We start from the raw sequence: 25,840 nt of genomic DNA on the forward strand, positions 1-25,840 counted from the left end.
TAGGTAAATATTGATGTTGTAATGGGGATGGGAGAGTAATACAGAAGCAAGAGTAATAAAAGCAGAGAAGGAAGCAGGCGCAGTAATTGTTGGGAATTACCTAGGGAAATAATACCATTGGGAATTACCTAAATCCAAGGAATCTTAAGGAGTAATGGACAACCAGAAAAGTGAGGTGAGGAACTATGGTACGGCAGAAAGACCATGGATCCAGGAGAAGTTGGAGTTCTATTCTTTACTACCTCTAATGGCAAGCTTCTCTGAACTGATTTGATTCATTGGCAAAAAGAAAGATCTTAAGCCAGATTTCTGTACAAAATCCTTCAAAATATGGCTGCTATATGTATTGGAAGTGCCCAGGAGAAGCCAAACTGTGAAGCAAGGCAGACTTCTCCTAGTGCTTGGTCTTGGGCCTTTTATTGATAGGTAGGGGGCATGCTGTTGCCAGCTGCTGTTTGTTTGAGAGATTTTAGGGAAGTCTGAATGTTCTAAAGAAGAGAGAAGAGCTGGTACAATGACTCTAGGAAGGAATTTTTTGGATTGTCAAGGAACAGAAAGAAGATCAATGTGGGTAGACCACAGTGAATGCTAAAGAAATTGGCATGAGACAAGATCAGAAAGGTAAAGCAAGGGCAAGATTATGAAGGAGTGAAGGTAAGCAGTTTGGGTTTTAGTCAATGTACTATTGAAAGAGATCGGAGAATTTAAACACAGGAGTCAGATGATCCAATTTCTGTTATATGAAATGCCAGGAATTAGGTTGTAGGGGGACCAGTGTTGGAAGCAAGGAGTCCAGTAAGGGAACTGGGGCAGTATATGGCTACCTGCTCACCATACCCATTACCTGTTTCCTTGGCACTTAGTTGAATTGGCTTTCCTAGCCTCCCTTCAAGTAAGATGTAATCATATTTCTGATTTCTCTTCAATGTAAAATGAATAAAAATAATGAGCACCACTTTTATTTCTCACCCACAAAGCCTTTTACATGCAGCAATCCATGCCCTTTTTCACTCAGCTGGCTTGATATGAGTCCAGTGATCATGGAAGTCATGTGTTGAAAATAGTGGCAACATATGAAGGAAGGAACTTAGGTCCTAAATTATTTACTAACCAGGAACTCACAACTTGGCCTTTTTATGAGTGAAAAGTAAACTTTGATTGTGTTAAGCTGCTGGGGTTTAGAGTTTTATCTCTTAAAGTGGTTAGAAGAACCTTAACTAAAATAGGAACTAATACAGTAAAATACGTGAATCAAGGTGTCAGCAATGAGGAGAGAAGGTGATGGATAAGTGGCATAAATAAAATAGAAAAAACAAATCTAACAAAAAGTACTTTCATGACCATTTCCTAAAATCACTCATGTAGTATAAGGCCTAGAGTCCTCAAACTAGAGTTTAAAATCCCAGACAATCCTTCTGTACACAGCATTTCCCTGTGTTCTTCCATATAAGCCATCTCCTTACCTTACTTACTCCCAAATTTAAATGCATGCCTGCAGTAGGACAGGGTAGGGCTATTAGGTCACTAGCTGCTTAGAAGCTGGGACCTAATTCAGTTGTTGCAGGGAGAAATACAGGGTAAGTACTTGATCATAGTAACTTTTACTTTTACAGAACCACCTCCTTGAGCTTCTAATGCCCAAGTAATCCTAAGAGGCATTAGGTCTCAGATGTCCTTGACATTTTGCACCATCCTTAGAATAAGATGTTAAAATGGGATTTGATCATGTACAGTCTTTTAAGAGACATGATGCATTTCACAAGTGTGGGTGTGTTGCCATGGAGTTGTAGCTAACCACTAATTTAATCAAAATCATTCTCCCTTGTCTGAATTTCACTTCATAATCTTTTTGTCAAAAATATCAACTTATAGTGATGCTCCTTTGTGTCTTTTGTTTTGGGGTCAAAACTCCAGTTCCTGAGAATGATTTATTTTATTCTGGATGGAAGTGGTTTTTATTTCCTTCTAGAAAAACTTCTGATCTGTATCATTCCTTGTTAAACTAATGGTCACTAATGATTTGTTTTGACTTAACATTGAAAAGTTTTAAAAAGAAAACAGTTTCAGAAATAAAATCAAAAGCCCAAACAGAGTCCTGTATCATTTTTCAAATCTACAAATTGTATTGCATAGCATTTAATTAAGGCCACCACCAAGTTAGAAAGCATTTGCGTGTGTAAAACTCAGGTATTCGACATACCAAAACCATGTTCTCATGTTGATAAGGTAGACTCTTCAAAAGATAAGAGTTTAAGGGATGTGTTGTATTATGCTTGAAAAGATTTGGTGGTTGAAAAAAATACATCAGACTCACTGAAAGCATACCATAGAGGTAAACCATTCACTCCTAAGTGTAGGGTTTAGCTGGTTGTACCTATGTGGACATTCAATAGATGTTCAGTATTATTTACTTTGCTATTACCTTTACTAATCTTTGGGAATGTTTATATCAAAAGTTGACAGTTTAAGAATTTGAGAGGAAAGAGCATGGATCTCTGAGAAATATAGACTTATTTTAGATATGCATCTTCTACTATTTGACAGTATAGATGTAGATAGGCTAGTTAAAACTCAAAACCTCAGTGTCAGCTCCTAAGACAATGGAAACTAAAGAGAAAACAAACAAATGGGACTACATCAAAATAAAAAGCTTCTGCATAGAATAAACCATCAACAAAACAACAAGAGGGCTCACTGCATGGGAGAACATATTTGCCAATGTTATCTCTGATAAGGGTTTAATCTCCAAAATTTATAGGGAACTCATACAACGTAACAAAAGGAAGATAAACAATCCAATCAAAAAATGGGCAAAGGACCTAAATAGACACTTTTCGAAGAAAGACAGAAGGAAGGCCAAGAGACATATGAAAAATACTCAAAGTCACTAATCATCTGAGAGATGCAAATCAAAATGACACCTGTCAGAATAGCTGTCATCAACAAATCAAAAAACAGTAAGTGCTGGCAAGGATGCGGAGAAAAAGGAACCCTCTTGTATTGCTGGTGGGAATGCAGACTGGTGCAACCACTGTGGAGAACAGAATGGAGTTTCCTCAAAAAATTAAAAATGGAGCTCCAATTTGACCCTGTAATCCCACTTCTAGGAATATATCTCAAGAAACTGGAAACACCAGTCAGAAAGGATATATGCACCCTTATGTTCATAGCAGCACAATTTATAATAGTTAAGATTTGGAAGCAGCCTAAGTGCCCATCAGCAGATGAATGGATTAAAAAACTATGGTACATCTATACAATGGAATACTATCCTGCTGTAAAAAAGAAGGAACTCGTACCATTTGCAACAGCATGGATGGACCTGGAGAGCATTATGCTAAGCGAAATAAGCCAGTCGAGAAAGATAAATATCACATGATCTCACTCATTTGTAGAATATAATGAACAACATAAACTGATGAGCCAAAATAGAGCCAGAGGGAAAAAATATTTTAGAATATAATAGAAGTAATCCTGTTATTTGCAGATTTTTAATATTCTCTACAACTTGTGTGATATTATACTATGTTAATACAGTTTTGGTAATCTATAATAATAAAAGCATAATATGCTAATTAGACCGGACAGCCGAAAGACCTTCTGAATGAAGCTGGGGTGGCGGGGGCTGAAGCAGAGGCAGTTAGGGCGATCAGGCAGGCATGCAGAGTGGTTAGGGGCAATTAGGCAGGCAGGCAGGCAAGCGGTTAGGAGCCAGCGGTCCCGGATTGCGATGTCCGACCGACAGTCAGACATCCCCCAAGGGGTCCCAGATTGTGAGAGGGTGCAGGCTGGGCTGAGAGACCCCCTCATGCACGAATTTCATGCACCGGGCCTCCAGTATCATTATATTTAAAATATTTTTTTCTTGAAATATTAATTTTTATTGCATGTAATATTCTTATATTTAAAATTGTTTTTCTTGAAATATTAATGTTTATTGCATGTAACATTATTATACTTAAAATCATTTTTCTTGAAATAAAAAAATAAAATAAACAAAAAAATACACACCTCAGTGTCCTAATTTTAAAATTGAGACTATTTTATTAGTTTTTTTTTGAGGAATAAATAAGTTTTATGACCTTCAGATAGATCTTAAATAGTTTATTGAATTAATGGGACTGCCAATGACAACCTAGGACTAAGAGATTTATTATGCCACAAGACATGAATTTGGACTACATATTCATATATTTGGTTAATCATTTATAAATTATAAAAATTTTAATTAAGTTCTAGGTACATTGGAGGGAAATAAAGTCAACTTTTGGACTCATTTGTGTTTACAGATATACATATACACACAGCTAACACAAAACTTCAATATTAGAATATAAGATATAATATGGGGACATCAATATTGAGATCCTTAGGTGTGTTGCAGGTAATGGAACTAAGAGCTAAAATTTAGTGAGAATTAATGCTTTTGTGCTCAGCTTTTTGTAATCTTGAGTTAAGGTTGCTGCAAACTGGATATAACAGTAACAAGGACACCTATGAACCTAATTAGTTCTATGGGGTAAGTTTTATCCACATAGTTTTTCTTAGGGAAGATGATTGATGGCTGAAGTCAAGGCAGGAGATTGGAGGGAAGGTTACTAACTTGACAAGTATATCAAGTCAACAGTGAACAATAGTGAATTGTATACTTAAAAATGACTAAGAGGGTATACTATCTTAAAATAAATCTCACATACCCCCTCCCACACATAACACAGATGGCAGTTATGTAGAAGTGACGGATAAGCTATTTAGCTTGACTGTGGTGATATTTTCAAAGTGCATGCAGGTATTAAAACGTTAAGCAGCATGCCTTAAACATGTAAAATTTTATATGTCAAAGATATCTCACTAAAGTTGTGTTTTCCTTTGACAGGGGTCATTTCCTCTTAGAGCAGAGGAATAGCCTAGCTAAGCATGGGTAATGGAGGAGGATTTACATAGCAGGGAATGATTGGAGGAGAGGCTCAAGAGCAAGAGGACAGGAAGGGCAAGTTAGAGGAAAAGTGGTAGTGAGCTTAAAGTTATAGTTAAAGATCTCTATGAGGTGAATGAGTTGAATCACGGGAGTTAACTGGATGACCCTACTCCCATTTCAAGGTTAAGCTAAGTTGTACTAGCATTCTGTCTGCAATAACAGCATCATTGTATTGAGTGTGACATTGTTCCAGATGACAGAAGGACACAGCTACTAGGGGAATGATCCAAGTGGTCAATAATAAACAGACAGAACTATGTTAATAATGTTTTGGTTTCTTTTCTTCAACATTTTAGGCTAAGGTTTATTTCTCTAACATTTCTTAACTGCAGTTCATATTGAATTCAGAAACATTTAGCTGTAGTTTTAGAAGCTGAACTGACCATTTGCTTGTTCACTGCATTAAAAAATATTTTCCTCTTTTAGTCAATACTTACTTGCTAAATCAGATTGAGTGAAATTTAAAAGAGAATAATCATTATATTCCTAACAATGTCCCCATTTGTGACCTGTCTAAGCAGCCATTGAGAAACTTAAAAAAATATTTTCACAACCTCATTTCTTTGAACATACTGACGTTTGTCACATTCCACTGCTTCCCTTAGTTGTTTTTTTTTTTTCTAGCTGTGAAAGTACATGATGACTACATAGTACATTGAGTGTGCATAGTTATTTTCCTTTTCCTAGCAGCAGTAGCAGCAGCATCTGCTCAACACCTGGCCTCTTTCATGGGGCGGTTACTAGAGTTCTGATCAAGTCTTCTAGTTTATATGGTTAGCATTCAGATAGGTTTCTTAATACTACTTTCCTATTTTATCGGAATCATTTTAAAGTTCCACAGGTTTGTTTTAAGTAGTTTCCTTGAAAAAACATTTTTATTTCTTTTGGGGAGGAGAAGGGTTTATACTTATGCTAAATTATTTATTTATTTATTTATTTATTTATTTATTTATTTATTTATTTATTTATAAAAAAAACTTGGTTGTTGAAAGTATTACATATGTCCCCTCACCCCATTGACTCTTTCTAGCCCGTCTCTGCCCCCGACCCCAGGCCTTCACTATCCTATTATCTTTGTCCATGGGTTATGCATATATTCATACAAGTTCTTTGGTTGATCTTTTCCCATCCAGCCACCAAAAGAAACATTTCTTTAAAAGCAATGTTCTTTTAAATACCACTAAGACAAAACACTCATTATGACATTCTTCAGCATGATTTCTTTTCCTGGGACATTTATTTTAAAACCAAGTTGCAGTGGAAAACCAGCATCTGTGTTATAGAACTTGAGAGCATATCACACCTTCAAATGAAAATGCTAAAGTGATGAAGACAAAAAATTAGTGCTAAAATTAACAAGTGAAAATGACTCATGCATTTTAGAGACACAGACTCCTTTAGAACATGTCTCTTTGAGCCTTTATAGTTATAGTCATGGGGGCGGATGGGAGTAATGAAATGGAAAAACTATGGAGTTGCATACAAATCAAGAGACAGTTTTCAGTTTCTAGATCAAACTCGATTCTGCCTACTATCTAAATGGACTTTCAGCTATAACTTATTGTTCCTTGTATCCCAGTCATTCTTTCTGCCCCAGAAAAAGACAGATTTTTATTCTATTTGTGAAAAATGCTCTGCAATTTTTATCAATACCAAATAGCTAATAACCATTTGCACCAACCCTGTACATTTCCTGCTTCATCATTATTATTTTGTTCAGTTATTTTAATACTTCATCAAAAAGAACTTTTCATTGTAGCTGTACCCTATCTTCTTTTTTGCTGATTTAATTAGGCAGCAAGAAAATAAAATTCTTATTTTTTGAATAAAGATTGTGGGTTGCCACATATATTTATTATTTTCCTACTTAGGACCCTCCCTAAAATGACAGAGGAGAAAAATTTTATAAACCCACACAATCAAAGAGAGAAAAAAAGAGAGAAGGTGTAAAAGAATAGTTTATTTTAATGAATTTTTGAAATATGTAAACAGGAGGAATAGTGGTAATTATCAGAGCAGAATAGTGGCCGAGCACATGACTTCCCTTAGAGAAGAAATGAAGCCTTACTAGTGGGTGAAGGTCACTACTTTTTCTTCATCAGAACACATATATGTACATTTACATAAAAATATATTTACTATATAAAAATAAGTATATTTTATAAATAACTATATTTAAATGTATTCTATATTTCATATATTTAAATGTGTTTAAATATGTATGTATAGTATTTCAGAGGGCTAACAGTATCTGGGCACATATGATTAGTTCCCTCTTTAGAGTCAATATGCTCTTTTGCTTCCAATGAAGAAACAATTGGTCTTGAAAGCATTTCAGGGTTTGTGTCTCTGTACTTAACAGAAATTCTTTAACATGCTGGGACTTATGCAATGCCCGTTTCTATAATAAAACATTGTGATAAATAGTTTACCTAAGTTGTGATTTGGAGAGAAGAGAGAAAACAATTATATACTCCTTTGTGCTTAAAAAATACTTTTCCATTATATATTACTCATCTCCATGAGATGTTTTTTTTTTTGTTCCTTTAAATGTACAATGTAAATCTATATCAAAGGCTAATAATATTTGCTACACAATTGTTCCCATATTTTAATGATACCAATTGTTTTGGGAATTATTTATGCCATAAAATGAAGGTGTTAAGGAGCTTTACAATGACAACCTTTGCCTATGTGAAAGAAAAATGTCTTTAAAAGACTTTACATCTATAAGCTTTGCTTCTTAGACTGAGGTTAGGATTTAATTTCCTAAGAATTGACCTGTGGAGTAGTTAGGACAACTTAATTACTTAATGACAGCATTTTTTATCATGCTCGGATCAGAGACAAGCAGAACTTATGGAAAATGACATAGCTTCTTGTTCTGGATGTCCCCATTTGTGTGTTTTGGGGCACTCCTATGTATGACCATATTTTAATGTTAATATCTGCTATAGATATTCTTTTAGCTTCACCTTTTCTACTTTTTATTACAGCATTCTGACAACCATACCTTCTCACTTTTGTATTTCAATCAGGTCACAAATGGGGACATTGTTAGGAATATAATGATTATTCTCTTTTAAATTTCACTTATTAGTTTATTATTCATGGTCAATACCATTAGAGATAACCTGGACATTTTATATCCTAGAATTTAATAAAGATATGCAGAGACACACAAGATATTTTAGTATGAGAATATTCTTAGTTATGTAGGTGGTCTTTTTGCAAGATTGGCTCAAGTAGCCATATCTTACAAAGTAACCTTAGAGTGTTTGCAGTACTTGATTATGAAAACTACATAGTTTTATATTGAGTATTTTTTCATTTGAAGAAGTGACAGTTCTATATTTGGATAAAAAAATACTCAATCATTTTCTACAGCTCAGTACTCTTTGTTCAAAGGTAGAAATTATGTCTCCTCTGCAACTGCTTGATTGAATTACAGAGCCACTCATTTATTTTCAAAGATTGTGTTTCTATTTTCATTTCTATCTTTTTTTTAAAGTGTTCTGATCACTAAAAAGGAAGGAAGTCTCTCCAAAAAGCTAAGATCAAAGACTATTCTGTTCATAATATTCAGGCTGGTTTTAAAAGTGTTATGAATTATCAAAGATTACGGTTATTCTCTTTGAGAAAAGATCATTAAAAGTTGAATGCTGCTTTAGATTGTTTCAAGTCTTTGATAGTATATATTAGAATTTTAAGTATTTTGATAAAACAAAAAATTCGGATATGTAACAGAAGCATCTATTTAGCATATAGCTTTTTTCTATCTCAAATTAATGATTTCACATTTCAGTTTGTAATTTATAATTTGAGGAAGGTGGATATGTGTATATACCTATGAAACCATCCCACAATTAAGAAAATTAACATTTCCATTATCCTGAAAAGTATCCTGAAGCTCCTTTGTAATCCTTCTCTTTCTCCTCCCTGATCCCCTCTTCCCCTATTCCCAGCAACCAGGGATCTGCTTCCTGTCACTATAAGGATAGTTTACATTTTCTAAAATTTTATGTAATTGGAATCATACAATATGCTCATGTTTTATTTCACTCAATATAATTAAGATTCACTCATGTCATTGTGTATATCAATGTTTTTTTGCTGAGTACAACTCCTTTGGATGGTTATGTTTTTTTCATTAACCTGTCAACGAGCATTTGGGTTGTTTCATAAAGCTGCTATGAACATTCATGTACAAATCTTTGTAAGGACATATATTTCTTTTTCTCTCCACCAAAGAATAAAATAGCTAAGTCATATGTTAGATAAAAATTTAGCTTTTTAGGGAACTGTTTTCTAAAGGGATTGTACCTGTTTACATTCCCAATAGCAGTGTACGGTAGTTCCAGTCTCTCCACATCTTTGCCAATATTTGGTATGATCAATTATTTTAATCTTAGCCATTCTAATAGGTGTTTTATTGTTTCACATTATTGTTGTAATTTGAATTTTTTCTAATAAGTAATAATTTTGAGCATCTTTTCATGTTTGCCATGAATATATCACTTTGGTGAAGAGTCTGTTCAAATTGTTTGCAGATTTTTGTATTGGGTTATTTGTCTTGTTATTATGGAGTTTTGCAAGTTTTTACGTGTTTTGGATACACATCCTTTATCAATATGATTTGCAAATGTTTTCTCCTGCTCTGTAGTTTGTCTTTTTATTTTTTAAGCAATGCTTTGAAAGAATAGAAGTTCTTAATATTGATTAAGTTCAATCTATTTTTTTTATAGTTAGTACTTTAGGTGTTGCATCTAAGATAATCTGTGACTGACTCAGATCACAAAGATTTTTCCTATATTTTCTTCTAGGTTTATAGTTTTGGGATATACATTTATATTTGTGATGCATGTAGGAATTCAAGTTCCTTTTATACGTAGATATTTCTTTTGATCCATCACTGTTTTATAAATGCTGTCTTTTTTCCACCATATATTATCTTTGCAACTTTTTCCAAAATCAATTGACAATGTATTTGTGGGTCTCTTCCTAGACTCTATATTTTGTTCCACTGAAATACTTGTCTGTCTTGGTGCTAATAATGTAGCATACTATGCCATTTATACTGTACTGATTAATGTAGCTCTAAAATAAATCCCAGAACTTTGTCCGTTTTCTTAAATTTGTTTTGACTATAGTAAGTCGATTGCATTCCTATATGAATTTTACAATCAGCATGACAATATGTACAACTAAAAAGCCTGCTGGGATATTTATTGGGAATGCATTGAATCTAGAGATCAAGTTGGGGAGAAATAACACATTAACAATATTGAGTCTTTCAATCTCTGAACATGGTGTATCTCTTCATTTATTTAGGCCTATGTTGGTTTGTTTTTACTGTTCTGTAGTTTACAGTAACACTTGCACATATTTTGTCAGACTTATGTCTAAGAATTTCACATTTGGGGTACTATTGTAAATGATATTGCTTTTTATTTTAATTTCTATTATGTAGAAATGATATTATTTTGTATATGACAAACTTGTTAAAAACACTTATTACTTCTAATAACTTTTTTGGTATATTTCATCAGATTTTCTATTTACACAATCATGTTGTCTGTGAACAAAAACTGTTTTGCTGCTTACTGTCCAACCTGGTTGGCCTTTACTCTTGCCTTAATGCATTTCCAAAAGATCCAGTTTAATGATAAATAGCTGTGTTGAGAGTAAAGCTTTATACCTTATGTTTGGAGAAAAGCATTTAGTCATTTAACATTACTTATGACATTAGCTATAGATTTTGTGGACTTTATCAGGTGAGGAAGTTCCCCTCTGTTTCTAATATGTTTAGAATTTCAGTAAGCATTTGATGTTGGATTTTGTCAAATGCTTTTTAAGTATTTATTGAGATGATCATATGGCTTTTCTTATTTAGTTTCTTAATATTGATAGATTTGATTTCCTAAAATGTTAAGAATTTTTTATATTTATGTATGATCATATGAAAATGATTCATGAAGATGTTTTGGCCTTATATTATCTATGAAGAAAGTGAAATAATAGTCTAAATTAAGATTGTTTGGAATTATTATATTCATAAATTGATTAAAAAGTGAATTTATTATTGGAATGATATTTATATAAATTATTCCATTAATCTGCTGTTATAATTATAAGTAGTCTTTTTTCAATACAAAGGTTTTTTAGGTCTACTTTGATTTCTTTTAGCTGTTCTGTAGTTTACAGTAACACTTGCACATATTTTGTCAGTCTTATGTCTAAGAATTTCACATTTGGGGTACTATTGTAAATGATCTTGCTTTTTAATTTCAGGTTGTCCATTTCTATTACATAGAAATGATGTAAATAGAAATATGTACTCACTAAAGGAATTTGATGCAGACAAAGGAGATAAAAGAGAAAGACATTTTAGTAGCCCCAAAATACATATTTTCTTCCAGTACTTTTGGGTTGACATAGTGAGCTTAGGGGTTGGAGGGTATATGCACCCAGATGTGCTTGCTTGTGTGTGTGTACGTGTGTTTGAGTGGTCAAGGTTAGACGGAATTATGATCATGTCTAACTAGATTTTCTAATGAGGTGGTATTAGAATATTTTTTTCAGAGTAGTTTCTTGTGTCAGATTATAGGCATATACCCCTATTGATATATAACAATTCATAATATTTACTATCTTTAAGCTACTTCAAGTTGTCTCTGTGAAAGAGCATGTTCATTGTGCAAGTATTAGGGTTTCTTGAAGTCACAGGTTTCATCAGGTGTGAGGTGCTGCTCTGATGATGATCTGACGACTTCCCTGGGAGCACCTGCAGGCTGCCATGAGTTAGGAAGTGCACTTATGGATAGCTCCCCAGGTTGTCCCGCTCATTTTATATGACAACTAGAGGCCCGGTGCACGAAATTTGTGCACTCAAGGAGGGAGTCCCTCAGCCTGGCCTGAACCCTCTCGCAGTTCGGGAGCCCTCAGGGGGTGTCTGCCTGCTGGCTTAGGCCCGCTCCCTGCCGGCAGTCAGACATACTTAATGCTGCCGCGGAGGCAGGAAAGGCTCCTGCCACCTCCACTGCACTCGCCAGCCATGAGCCCGGCTTCTGGCTGAGCAGCACTTCTCCTGTGGGAGCGCACTGACCACCAGGGGGCAGCTCCTGTGTTGAGCAGGATTGGGCCAAAACCAGCTCTCCGACATCCCCTGAGGGGTCCCAGATTGTGAGAGGGCGCAGGCCAGACCAAGGGACCCCACTGGTGCATGATTGGGGCTGGGGAGGGACGCAGGAAGTTGGCCAGCCGGGAAGGGACCAAAGGCTCCAGGGCATGTCCAGCCCATGTCACTCAGTCCCAATCGGCCGGAGCCCAGCAGCAAGCTAACCTACCAGTCAGAGCATCTACCCGTCCTGGTGGTCAATGAACTTCATAGCGACTGGTCGACCAGTTGACTCTCTGCCCCCTGGTGGTCAGTACACATCATAGCAACTGGTCGACTGGTTGAGTCTGCTGCCTGGTGGTCAGTGCATGTCATAGTGAGTGGTTGAGTGGCCTTAGCATATCATTTGCATATTATGTTTTGATTGGTTGAGTGGGCAACTGGACACTTAGCATATTAGGCTTTATTATATAGGACTAGGGGCCCAGTGCATGAATTCGTGCACCTTGAAAAGAACTGTGGGCTGTGAGGCTGTGGTGGGCACAGGGGCAGGTGTCAGCCCATCCTCCACATCCCCACCTGGCCCCTCCCACCACGGCCCCCGGTCCCCTCTCTGCCCGCAGCCCCACTCCTGCTGCTGATGGCGCCGAGCAATTGGGACCAGTGCCAGGTGCTGGCAGCAGGTGTGAGCAGTGGCTCCGGGTACAGGCAGTGGGAGCAAGTGGGGCCGGTGCCAGCAGCAGGTGTGAGTGCTGGGCAGGACTGCAGCACACGGGAGCAAAGAATTTTCAGTAACCACCAGAGGTTTGCCCCGATGACACCTGCTCCACCATCCCGCAGCGGCCGACACCCACCATGTTCCATGCTCTGCCGCCTGCTGCTGACGCCTGCCATGTTCTGCACGCACCCCCTGGTGGTCAGCACACATCATAGCAACTGGTTGTTCGGTTGTTCCACTTTTCGGTCTATTTGCATTTTAGCCTGTTATTATATAGAATTCCTCTTTTCTTGAGTTCTTTGAGTCATTTCTTATTCATTTGATTTATCAGTTAAGATTGGGTTCAGCTGCAAATAAAAGAAATCTCAACATAATAGTGGCTTAAACAAAACTTTTTTTTCCATGGGAAATAAGTCCAGAGGTAGGTAATTTCATTCAGGTGGTTCACAGCATGGGGTCCAGGCCACTTCCATCTTCCTTCTCTGTCATTCTTGGTGGGAGGCTTTCCTCTGCCAGGTCTCTTTATGGTCCTAGATGGCCGCTGACCATTGAGATAGTTCCACTATATTCCAGGCAGTGAGAAACGGGCAAGGGATAGAGAGAACCCTTCCAGCTGAGCTCACCCTCCTCCAAATAATTGTTCTGAAACGCTTAACCTCCATTCATTCTCCTTGGCCAGGATGCAATCTCATGGCGTACCTAGCTTCAAGAGAGCCTGGGAAATGCGGTTTCTTAGTGACAAAAATTACTAACTCAAATAAAATTCGAGTTCATTTATTCAGAAAGAAGGGGAGGCAACCATCTGAAGTACTTTTTGTCTTTAAAACCACTTCATACAACCAAATACAACCAAGCTGTACCAAGTAATTTCCACAAGAAAGATACACAAGTGATATATTTTTAAGCCATCGCACAACTATGAAACTCTTTATTCTAATTTTACACATAAAAGGTAATTTCACCAAGTATAATGTAATTGGGTCATAAACATTACAAAGATCTCAGAACACTCTATGTGTTGGTTCCATATCATCACACTCAGTGTTTTAGGCAAGCTTCAAAGTCAGACTTAATTTTTCCTAAGTAACCTGTTCTGGTTATTATTTTGTTTTGTTTTATTTTGCTGTCTCTGTATAAGTAAGACTTACTTACTGGTATATAACATTTATTTTGAAATGGTATGGTCTGCTAATATTTTGTCACATGGAAGTATATGGCAGTTATTTGTAGCTTCCTAAATAAGAAGTTTTAATCTAGATTTGCTTTTTTTCCTACGGAGAAATAAAGTGTTCCTTATGGATGGAGGGATGTCAATACCCTTGCTAAAATTTTTGACATCTTTTTATACCCTAGTCTTGATACTGGGAATCATCCAAAGCAAATTTTCGGAAAACCTACTATACTGTCTCTAAGACAATGCCTAAAAGTAGATGCATTTCTCTCTGAAATACTTTGGGTCAGGTGTAGAATTAAATTCTGTCTATTGACTTAGGAAAATCAATAAATTGTCTTTACATTGGTTATCTACAGTATATATAGAGTAAGAAGTATGTTTTCTTTTTCTACTTGTATGGAGCAGTATCTTCAGAAACACTTGGTTTATAATGAATGCATAAAGTTTCTAAAAGTATTATAAACGAATTGAGGTAATTTGTATTATCTCATTCCAAGAGATGTCTATTGCTGCACAAAAAGTTATTCCAAATTTTAGTCCCTTAAAATAATAACATTCATTATCATAGTTTCTATGAGTCAGAAATCCAGACATGTCTTAGCTGATTCCTGTGTCTTAAGAGTTGGGACATATCATCCTATGGATAAAAAAAAAGAGGGAAAATATATCATAGATCTGTCTCAGGTGAAAAACCATTGCAGTAAAAACACCAAGCATACACACATATATTGTTTTCTCATCTTGCTTATATTTGCTTGGAAACTTTGCCTTTCTTTTTTGTTTTTGTTGCTATATACAGTAAATAATTGCTACAGAAGTGGTCAAAGGAGTACCCTTTAAAAATGATCTTACTGCCAGCTCTGGGGAAGCAGAACAGCCATAGAATAAATTCTAGGTTAGGAATACACTTTCATGAAAGTATCTATATTGTCTTGAATTTTCAGAAAAACTATCTTTGAAATATGATACTTAAACTAGAAACCTACCACCCTAATATTATTGAGAGGTGAATAGAATTTCTCATAGTTGTTTAAGTAATAAAGATTGATCTTAACTATACCCAAAAATATATGATAAAATATTTCTATTAGATGACTTAGAAAGAAGTGTTAAATGTTTAACTTGATTTGTGTATTTAATATTGAGCTATTTCCCGTATAGTTATAATTAATCTTTTTATTTCTCTCTCTCTTTGGCTACTCTGTGAAACAGACTAAGATGCCTGGTGAAGCAGCTGGAAAAAGGTGATGTGAACATTGTAGACTTAAAGAAGAATATTGAATATGCAGCATCTGTGTTGGAAGCGGTTTATATCGATGAAACAAGGTACATTTTAATCTCCTCCTCTCTCTCTTATCTTCTCTACATCTTTTCTCTTTTCCCTCTTTCTTGATGTTCCTTTATCTCAAACATGAATTTAGCACATATTAGTCATGAAATTAAAATCAAATCTTATTTAAATTTAAGAAGTTCTTCACTGAACTTAATTGTGTTTTCTTTTAAAAAGTGCACATTTTAATCCAAACGTTTGAATATCAAGAAGTAATCAAACAATAAAGTCATAAAATGAATAAATTAAAGTCTCTTCTCCCCCTATTCTCACTGTTTTTAAGACCAGATTTGTAAATGTCAGAAACAGATATAGGTTTATACTAATTTTCACTGATGTAAGGATTTTCCTATTATTTCAAGATTTCAGAGTTCCTTCTGAGAAAATGGGTGTCACATGCACACACTTTCTCTGTGCAGGACTTACTAAGGGGCAGTCCCAAATGTGAATTTGATCATCATCTCAACCTCATCAACTAGCCTCCTGATGATCAGAGTGGTGAAGAGATTAGGAAATAGGGATTTATTTGAAGGGAGTTGTAAGCCTAGTGCTGTGGCTCTCAACCAGGCTATTTGCCTTCCAGAGGCCATTTGGCAAGGTCTGAAGACATCGGTTTGGTTGATGGGAGTGTGCTACTGTTATGTGATGAGTAGAAGCTAGGGATGCTGCTAAACATCCTACAATGCACAGGAAAATCCTTCCCTCCCCCCCCCCCCAAAAAAAAGGACTATCCAGCCCCAAGTGTTAAAGTATAGTTATGAAAAAATCCTGGCCTAACAGGAGAACTATGCAGTTTCTCTTTCTTCTCCAAGAGGGTATTACCCTGACCTGCAGTCATGAGAGGGAGTCTTGGGGACCCCCGTGCTAAGGGAGGACTCAGTAAAGTATGATATGACAGTTCTTGAGAGATTTGTCGAGTGTCCTTTGGAGTTCGGAGAGTTCTGAGGCTGGCTCCTAACTCGAATCTCAAAAATGATAAAGGTGACAGGCTTATCAGGACTACATGGAATTCACGGTTACGAGGGACCCTGTGGAGGGGGAGACATACACTTCCAGCGTTTAGCAGAGAAAAGGCCCTGAGTCTTTTCAACGTCATGAGGCAGGTGGAGTAGAGGTCTTTTGAAAGGAGTAACCAAAGAAACTAACTTCAGATAGTAAAAAAGAGGCTGCATGGGGTGATTGTTGATATAAGAGCCAGGGTAGAAATCATAAAAATTCAGCCCAAATATTAGAGAATATGTAATATTCAAGGTACCCTCTTGGTGTAGTGAGTTGTCTCTGAAGGACCCACAAAGTTTCCCCAGGAGAAAAAATAACCAGCATTTAGCCATTTGTCACATAGATGATGACAAACACGAGTCTTGTAAGACCCTTTAACCTCTATAATTTACTGCCTCCCCCTCACCACATTTTGAACAATGAAAAATAGCAGAGTTAGTGGGACAGGAGACAGAACAGGGGTAGTGAAGACATCTATCAGACCCTTTCCCTCTGCAGGTGCCCCTGCCTGAGTCAGGCCTGAGCTCGGGAAGGTAAGAAACGTTAAACCAGAAGTGAGATGGAAGTTTTTATATATTGATGGGAACTGGGCTTAAACACACACACACACACACACACACACACACACACACACACACAATGTTGTTTAATAGGTGATAAATTCACATGACTAAAAAAAAATCAAAATAGCCCAACTAGTGTGGCTCAGGGATTGAGCATGAACCTATGAACCAGGAGGTCATGGTTCAATTCCCGGTCAGGGCACACGCCCAGGTTGTGGGCTTGATCCCTGGTGGGGGGACATGCAGCAGGAAGCCAATCAATGATTCTCTCTCATCATTGATGTTTCGAGTCCTTTTCCCTTCTTCTCTGAAATCAATAAAAATATATTTAAAAAAATCAAAATAATGTAGAGAGGGAGGTGCCTCATGAGAGTCTTACTTCTACCCTTGACCCAATCTACTCAAATCCCCAAATTATAAATGTCCTATGTATATTATCAATAATTTCTTACAAATATTTATTTCATATTTTTATCTTCTTCTTTTATGAAAAGTTACACACTATACACAGTTTTTCATTTTACTATCCCCACCCTCAAATAAGGGAACTTGGAGATCTTCCTATATCACATGCTGAACTTTTAAAAAATATGTATTTTTATTGATTTCAGAGAGGAAGGGAGAGGGAAAGAGAGATAAAAACATCAGTAAAGAGAGAGAGTCATTGACTGGCTGCCTCCTGCATGCCCCCTACAGGGGATGGAACTGGAAACCTGAGCTTGTGCCCTGACAAGAAGTCAAACCGTGACCTCCTGGTTCATAGGTGGGTGCTCAACTATTGAGCCGCACCAGCTGGGCCTGAACTTTTTAATATCACTGAGAATTTTCACTAATAACCGACAGAAAATGGCATGGCGAGGGCATTGCTGCACAGGTAATGTTTTTTTTTCTTAATCCTCAGAAAGGAAGTCCTCTGTTAAAGCATGGTTTATAGTCATAAATTAAGAAATATCATAGGCACATTTTTAGATTACAGACTCTATGCAGAATTGTGTTCTTAGTTAGCTTTCACTGAATATACATAAATGTATATGATTCCTCTAAAGAGAATTCAAAGTGTAAATTTAAAAAATCTTACATTGTTCCTATCACTTCCTTGCTCCTTCATTTTCATGTGAGCTCTTTATTTTTCACAAGTTTACTGAGTTTAGCATGTTTAAGATTTCTCCAATCTGTCCTTGACATTTTATTTTTTATATTTATTTTTTACATTTATTTATAACTAAAAAATTTCACCTTTAAGAATCATTTGGTTATTTACATTATTCATCTTATAAAGGCATAATACTGACCATCTGGTATACCTGAGTGTTTCATCTTCCATTTGCTAGATTATTACATGTAATATTTATTAATTTTCTAGTTGTATTTGCTTGCCAAAGTTATAATTTCATAGATATCTATTAACTTAGTTCCCCATTGTTCTTAATTCATTTAAACATATGTTACATTCCAAAGCACAGTTCCTTTTATTTGAAAACTAAAGGCCCGGTGCATGAAAATTCATGCACTGGACAGGGGGGGGGGGGGGGTCCCTCAGCCGGGCCCGCCCCCTCTCACAGTCCGGGAGCCCTCAGGGGCGGGAGGCAACCCGGCAATCAGGGGAAGGCGAAACCCCCATCACACCTCTGCTGCTGCCACTGCTGGCAGCGTAAGCCTCGGCCGGCCCTGGTTACCTGAGCCTCAGGCGACCCTAGATGGCTAGGCACCTGCCATCAGTGGCTTGCCTGTGCCTCGGGCCCAGCCCTGGGCAGCTGGGCAGCTGCCATCTGAGGCTTGCTTGTGCCTTGGGCCGGCCCTGGATGGCTGGGGGGCTGAGGGGATTGGGGGACTCTGGAGGCAGGCGCACGGAGTGGCTGGACCTTCCTGGGGGCGGGCCTGGCCATGCCGTACGCCTGCCGTCCCAGCGGGGCTGAGGGGACTGGGCGCCGTCATCTTGTGGCTGTGGGCGCCACCATCTTTCAGGGTGTGACAGTCAATTAGCATATCCCCTCCTTATTGGCTGTGGGTGCCACCATCTTTGTGAGGGTGTGACAGTCAATTAGCATATTCATTCTTTATTAGATAGGATTATTAGATAGGATTGTTCTCTTGTGGGAAGAAAAATGCTTAACTGCTTCAGAAAAAACTGTGGGTGTTTTTTCTTTACTCAAATGACTCAGAACTTTTCACTATTTTAATGGCTCTGTGCTTCCATGGCATCTTGATTTCTAAATGGGATTAATAATAATACCCTTCATTTGTAGCATCTTCCAAGGGCTCTGAGTTTCATTATCTCATATTAGTCTCACCACAATCCCATGCATTTGACAGGGTGGTTGTTACTTTCTGCACTTTACTAATAAGAGAACTAAAGCACTCAGAAGTAACATGGTCTGCTAAAGGTCACAGACCTTGGCATTGCAAACCTGGACTAAAAACTAAGGGATGACTTATTTATTGCTTTTCCCTTTCTAACTGGCTCCTCTCAGAGTATTGCTATGAAGCTGGATGGTTTTCAGTGATCTCTGAAAGAGTTAGATGACAAAGTGTAAAACTTTCTGATAGTTGGAATTGTAAATTCTAGAAAAACAATACCTAACATTTATTACTAATAGCCTATTATTATGTCTTGGTAGGTGCCAAAAGCACTTTTAAGAATTTTAATGCACTATTTCATTTAATCATCACAGCAATCCTATGAGATAGAAACTTTATTCATTACTATTTGACATATGAGGAAAGAGAGTCCCAGAAAAGTTATGGTTCTTACCCAAATGACATAGAGAGTAATTTAAAGAATAGAGTTAGGGTCTTGGCAGCCCAGCTCTAAGGCTTGGGCTATTAAATACAATCCTCATCTGCATCCTTTAGTAATTCTGCCCCAAAAGCGATTTCAGATACTTACTGGAAGTTTTGATGAAAGCTCACATGCCATCAGTGGTTGTATCTCTTCCCAACTCTGCCTTCAGAGATGTCACAATAGGAGTATTTACACTATGGACATTGGAAAATGCTGCAAATCAGGATTTTTTTTTTCCTGGAAAGCCTATGGTTAAACATTTAACATCAAGTCACTGATTAGACCTAAGATCACATCCTATGTATCTTCTAAGGCTGTGACTTCAAGATTAAAATACCAGCTCAAGAAATTTTGTAGCGAAATACTTGATGTGATTTGATTTCCTATAAACTTAGTGGGACACCCAGCAGTAAACAGGCTGTTTTTGTTAAGACGCATATACAATTATTAAAATTGCAATTGCCTTAGGAGTATCAGTAAAATAGTCGATTTAGGAGGAGGAATGAAGAAGCATTTAGTTGCTTTTAAACTTTCAGTTAAGAACCTGCTGACTTCTGAGATGTTTTTAATGGAAAATTCTCTTTCTAGAAAAAGAATGTTTCAATGAGTATTTCAGAGAAGCATTTCTTTGTTTGAGACTTGGATTGGGCTGCATTTAAAGGTTGACACCTAATAAAGCGGGAGGAAACAGAAACTATGAATTGATTTAAAACCCAGATGTGTGTGTGTGTGCGCGCACACACACACACACACATTTTCCTTGGTGACTTGTTGACTGTAGGGTTTCAGTTAAGAAAACAAAGCAAAACAAAAATCTCTCTTGAAAGATGATTTCAGTGAGAAAAAGAAAAAGAGTTTCTGACAATTTGAATTCTGACCTTCTCTGAGGGAGTATAGCACAATTCCCTAATGAATGCCACTGTTTGTTGGTTTTTTAACAAGACATTTCAAATGCAAATGCCAATATTTTATGAGCACTGCTTTCAGATGTGTCCCTAGAGGCTATTGTTTTTCAAAGCTGCTCAGTTGCTTTAAAAAAATTCTGTTTGATTGTCCTTATTTGAATTGGGATACTGCCAGGCAAAGTAGCATCCTTGGCCTCATGAATTGCTAATTCCTGAAGGTGGGTGGCTGATTGGGAGGTATACTTTCAGGGGTAGATATTATGCTTACTAATCCTGCCTCACAATACAATTTGCAACTTCCTTTTCTTAGTGTGAAACCGCCCAAGTCCTATGGTTACCACAGTAAGAGCACAGACTCCAGATTCAGAAAGAGTGGGCTGTTCAAAGCCTGGATCCTTCACTTGATACTCTCTTGCTTTAAGAAAGTTACTTAACTTCTGTATTTCCTAGCTTTATCATTTGTAAAATAAGAATAAGTATAGGAGAAACCAAGATGGCGGCATAGGTAAACACCTAAACTGCTGCCTCGCACAACAATATCAAAACTACAACTAAAAGACAAAACAGACACCATCCAGAACCACAGGAAAGCTGGCTGAGTGGAAATTCTACAACTAGAATAAAAGAGGAAAGCACATTGAGACTCAGAGGAGCTGCAAAAGGCTGAGGTACGGAGGCTTGCACACAGAGAGGACGGGCGGCTGTGTGCACGGGCGGCTGAGTGCGCAGCTGGCTTTCTAAAGCGGGAGGGAGACGGAAGCTCCCGACTGCACTGAACTCCAGTACTGGGCGAGACGCTGGGAAACCAGACTCATTGGGAGGAATCTGGACTGTCAGGAAAAGAGAAAGCACACTGAGACTTGGGAGCTGCTGAAGGCAGAGGTCAGGAGGTGTGCGCGCGCAGAGAGGACTGACTGCTGAATGCACGGGAGGCTGAGTGTGCGGCTGGCTTTCTAAAGCGGGAGGGAGATGGAAGCTCCCGACTGTGCTGAACTCCAGTTCTGGGCAAGTTTCTGGAAACCCCGACTCATTGGGGGAGAAACTGGACTGTCTGGCAGCAGGCAAAACTCGAGGGTGGCTTTCTCTCAGAGATGCTTGCAGAGATTACCGAGGGACACTGCGACCCAGGGGCCTCATAGGGCAGGGCTGATGGGAAACCAAGGCTGTCTGCTCTGCCCTGAAACTCTACCCCATCCAAGCTGAGCACAGAGGCTTTTGCAATTTTGCAAGTCTTGTCTCATTAGAGTGTCTCCAGCACAGAAGTTCTCCCATCATAGACACAGCTGATCCTCACAGCCAATTGGCCTGGAGGTCAATTCCTCCCAGTGATACCAACAACAATCAAGACTTAACTACAACAAGGCTGAGCACACAGTCCACAAAGGGGTGCACCAAGAGTGTCCACCTCAGGTAACTGGGGAGGCTGAGCCGCTGTGCCCTAGAAGACACCTACCACACAAAGCTACTCTACCAACTCAGGGAAGCAACGAAAATGCAGAGACAAAGAAACAGATCACAAATGAAAGAAATGGAGGAAAACAAACAACTGGATATAGAGTTCAAAACCATGGTTATAAGATTTTTCAAAAATTTCCTAGAAAAGGCCAATAAATTTAGTGAGACCCTCGAGGATATGAAAAAAGACCAACTAGAAATTAAACATACACTGACTGAAATAAAAAAATATTATACAGAGACCTAACAGCAGACTAGAGGACCACAAGAATCAAGTCAAAGAGTTGAAATACAAAGAAGCAAAAAACAGCCAGAAAAGGAAAAAGAAAAAATAATCCAAAAACTTGAAGATAGTGTAAGGAGCCTCTGGGACAACCTCAAGTGTACCAACATCAGAATTATGGGGGTGCCAGAAGAAGAGAGAGAGCAAGATACTGTAAACCTATTTGAAGCAATAATGACCAAAAACTTCCCCCACCTGGTGAAAGAAATAGACTTACAAGTCCGGAAAGCACAGAGAACCCCAAACAAAAGGAATCCAAAGAGGACCACACCAAGACACATCATAATTAAAATGCCAAGAGCAAAAGACAAAGAGAAAATATTAAAAGCAGCAAGAGAAAAACAGTTACCTACAAGGGAGCACCCATACAATTGTTAGCTGATTTCTCAACAGAAACTATGCAGGCTAGATGGGAATGGCAAGAAATATTCAAAGTGATGAATAGCAAGAACCTACAACCAAGATTACTCTACCCAGCAAAGCTATCATTCAGAATTGAAGGTCAGATAAAGAGCTTCACAGATAAGAAAAAGCTAAAGGAGTTTATCACCACCAAACCAGTATTATATGAAATGCTGAAAGGTATTCTTTAAGAAGAGGAAGAAGAAGAAAAAAGTAAAGATACAAATTATGAGCAACAAATACATGTCTATCAACAAGTGAATCTAAAAATCAAGTGAATAAAAAAATCTGATGAACAGAATAAACTGGGGAATATAATAGAATCAGGAGCATAGAAAGGGAGTGGACTGCTAATTCTCGGGGGGAAAGGGGTTTGGGAGGTGCAGGAAGAGACTGGACAAAAAGCGTACACCTATGGATGAGGACAGTGGAGGGAGGTAAGGGCAGAGGATGGGGTGGGAACCGGATGGAGGGGAGCTATGGGGGGGAAAAAGAGGAACAATTGTAATAATCTGAACAATAAAGATTTATTAAATTAAAAAAAATAAAACGAGTGGTTAACCCCCCCCCAAAAAAAAGAATAAGTATAATGCTGACCCCACAAGGTTGATCTGAGGATTAAATGTAATACAATAACTGTCAGAGTAAAAGTTAAATTATAACCACTCTTTTTAGCATGCTAACAAAAAGCAGATACTTCTGGGTACAGAACACATTAAGATATACAATACCTCCTAGTGAAAATATCAATTTATTTATTGAGAGCAGTTTTGATCATGAAAAAATAAAGACAAGTTGGGCTCAAGTTACACACACAGCCAGGGGTCTTCAAAGAAGCAAAACATGAGTAGCCCTGTAAAATCAGAACGATTAATTAGCATTTATCTTAAACTCAGTTCCTCAGCGTGGGTAAGAGTGCTATAATAATTAGGACTAAAATAGAGACGATGGACTATAAAACACAGTGATCAAAGTAACATGGAGAAGAAGCCCTTTGTGGCTAATCACTACCACCTGCACATCGTGATTGCATAGACTCATGTACTTCTTGGAGCTGGAGCAGGGAGGAAAGAAAAAAGAAAGATGCTGGACTAATGAACACCTATCATAATTATTTCAATTGTGACTGGAAACCCAACCAAACCACCTTCAACAAATTCTGACAAAATAGCCATGGCTAGTGACTTGAAGCCTAGGTGATTTGAGCAAACATCATGTCAAAGGATTAGCCTCTCTGTTTTGCTTGCTGTGGAATGGCCTCTTTCTGATGCCTTGAGTAGTAACAAGACAAGGCAGTGGCAGTATTTCCAAGCTTTACTAGTACATCCTCACACCTTCAAATGCAGCAGGAATGAGAAAGGGTTTCTTTCCCAGAGGCTCCCACAAATATAAGCTTTCTGTTTCATTGGCTCTAGTTTGGTAAGATGCTTATCCCTGAAACAATCATGTCCAGGGGAACTGAATATACAATCCAGTGGTCAAGCATCTCATGAGGCAAGTAAGAGGTCAATTTTATTTAAATCACATGCCTAAGAATTGGGAATGGAAGAAAGTGCTTTTTAAACGAAACCACAGTTTCCTCTCTAGAGTGAAAACTAAATCATGTGCTACTGTGGCATGCAAGGGGACCTGAATCAGGGTCTGAGGAGGATGTTGAACTACTTCTATCCTGGCTTTGCTCTTACTAATAATGATACTACAGGCAAGCATTGTTTATCTACACCCCCCTTCCCAACCCCCACTAACCCCAGGCATTGGTTTCCTTACATGGAGATGAAGTCTCCAGTTCCTTTCTTTTCTGGAATTCTGTGGTTATATCTACAGTTTCAAAGGTCCCCACAAAGACCTGCTCATGCCTAAATTACCCTGGCAACCAGGAGGGTGACAAGAGAAGGCTGGTTAGCTTACTGGGTTAGTTTACTGCTTACTGGGGGAGCATTTATAAATATGGGCACTTGTGTTTTTTTGAGTGTGAGCATTTAGAAATTAATTTCAGGGTATGTGCTAAGACATTGCTGGAGCTCCGTGAAAAATTAAAGAGCAAATTATGACTTTTATGAATTCTATTTGTATGGCGTGTTATAGGGAGGGGTGGCTGTTTGGAGTGCTGTGTTTGTAGGCTGTTCTCACCATGTAGATGGAGTATGAAAACCAGGCTTGGAAAAAGTTGCAACACATTTTGGTTGATTTTCATATTTTCTGTGCATCTGTGGCATATTACTTTCTACAAACTTTCAAAAAACAGACTCACTAGTGAAAAAGGAAACAAAATCTGACCAGTTCTTTTGAGAGATAACTGATCAAAAAGATCCACATATTATATAATACCTCACTGTTGTGATATATTGGGTCAATAAAATATAAACAAATACTTCCTGGATTTAAAAATATATAATTTTAAATATATTATTTTCTAATAATGATAGCAATAGGAATTAAGACTGACAATTATGTCCAAGACAACATATTATACAATTTACACATATATTATATGTAATTCTCAAAAACCCTATGCCTTATATACTTACATTATTTACACTATAAAGCTAAAAATTTGAGGCATAAAGAAAGTAATTTACTTCCTTAAAGATCATATAACTATTAAGTGTCAGAGACAGGTTCAATCTTAAATGGAGCATACCCAATATCCATTCTTCCTTCTTGCTAATAGAACACCCTTTTTTCCAATTATTTAATCTCCTCTACAAAGCCAAGTGATTCCAGGGAGACCAACCCCAGCCCCAGGCTCAATATGGGTGAATCCTAGTTGATTTAAACCAGTAATTAGTCTCCATTTTCTAACCAGTGAGTTTGGACATGGTCATGTGATGTAATTCGGGTCAATGAGACTGATGGTGGTGTTGGCAAATATTTCCTCTCCATAGAAAAGGAGTCCTATGCCACTGGGTATTGGATCTGGGTACAATGCTTGAAACTGATATAACTGTCTTGCTATAGAGCGACACCTCACACTGAATCTGGCAGTATAGAAAGATGTAGGAAACCTGCGTCCTTGGTGATATTGTTGACCTGCTGACTTTAAATAATCCCTACTGGTGTCAACCAACCTTTAGCTTTGATGATAAGGAAAATAATAAATTTCTCCATTAATTAAGTGCCTTTGGGTTATGATT

The 25,840-nt window shown here is 37.7% G+C and overlaps 1 protein-coding gene across 3 annotated transcripts in view; it reads left to right on the forward strand.

Annotated features, from left to right (window-relative positions):
- Nucleotides 1–25,840, forward strand: part of PDE1A (phosphodiesterase 1A) — a 368,837-nt gene that overhangs the window by 259,797 nt on the left and 83,200 nt on the right. For all 3 annotated transcript variants that reach the window (XM_080668895.1, XM_080668896.1, XM_080668897.1), the window contains one exon: nucleotides 15,200–15,313. In XM_080668895.1, coding sequence (XP_080525021.1) covers nucleotides 15,200–15,313 — 114 coding nt within the window. The remainder of the gene's footprint in view (nucleotides 1–15,199; nucleotides 15,314–25,840) is intronic.

This window comes from Plecotus auritus, assembly GCF_963455305.1.
Source record: "Plecotus auritus genome assembly, chromosome: 5".
In the NCBI taxonomy this organism is placed as follows: domain Eukaryota; kingdom Metazoa; phylum Chordata; class Mammalia; order Chiroptera; family Vespertilionidae; genus Plecotus; species Plecotus auritus.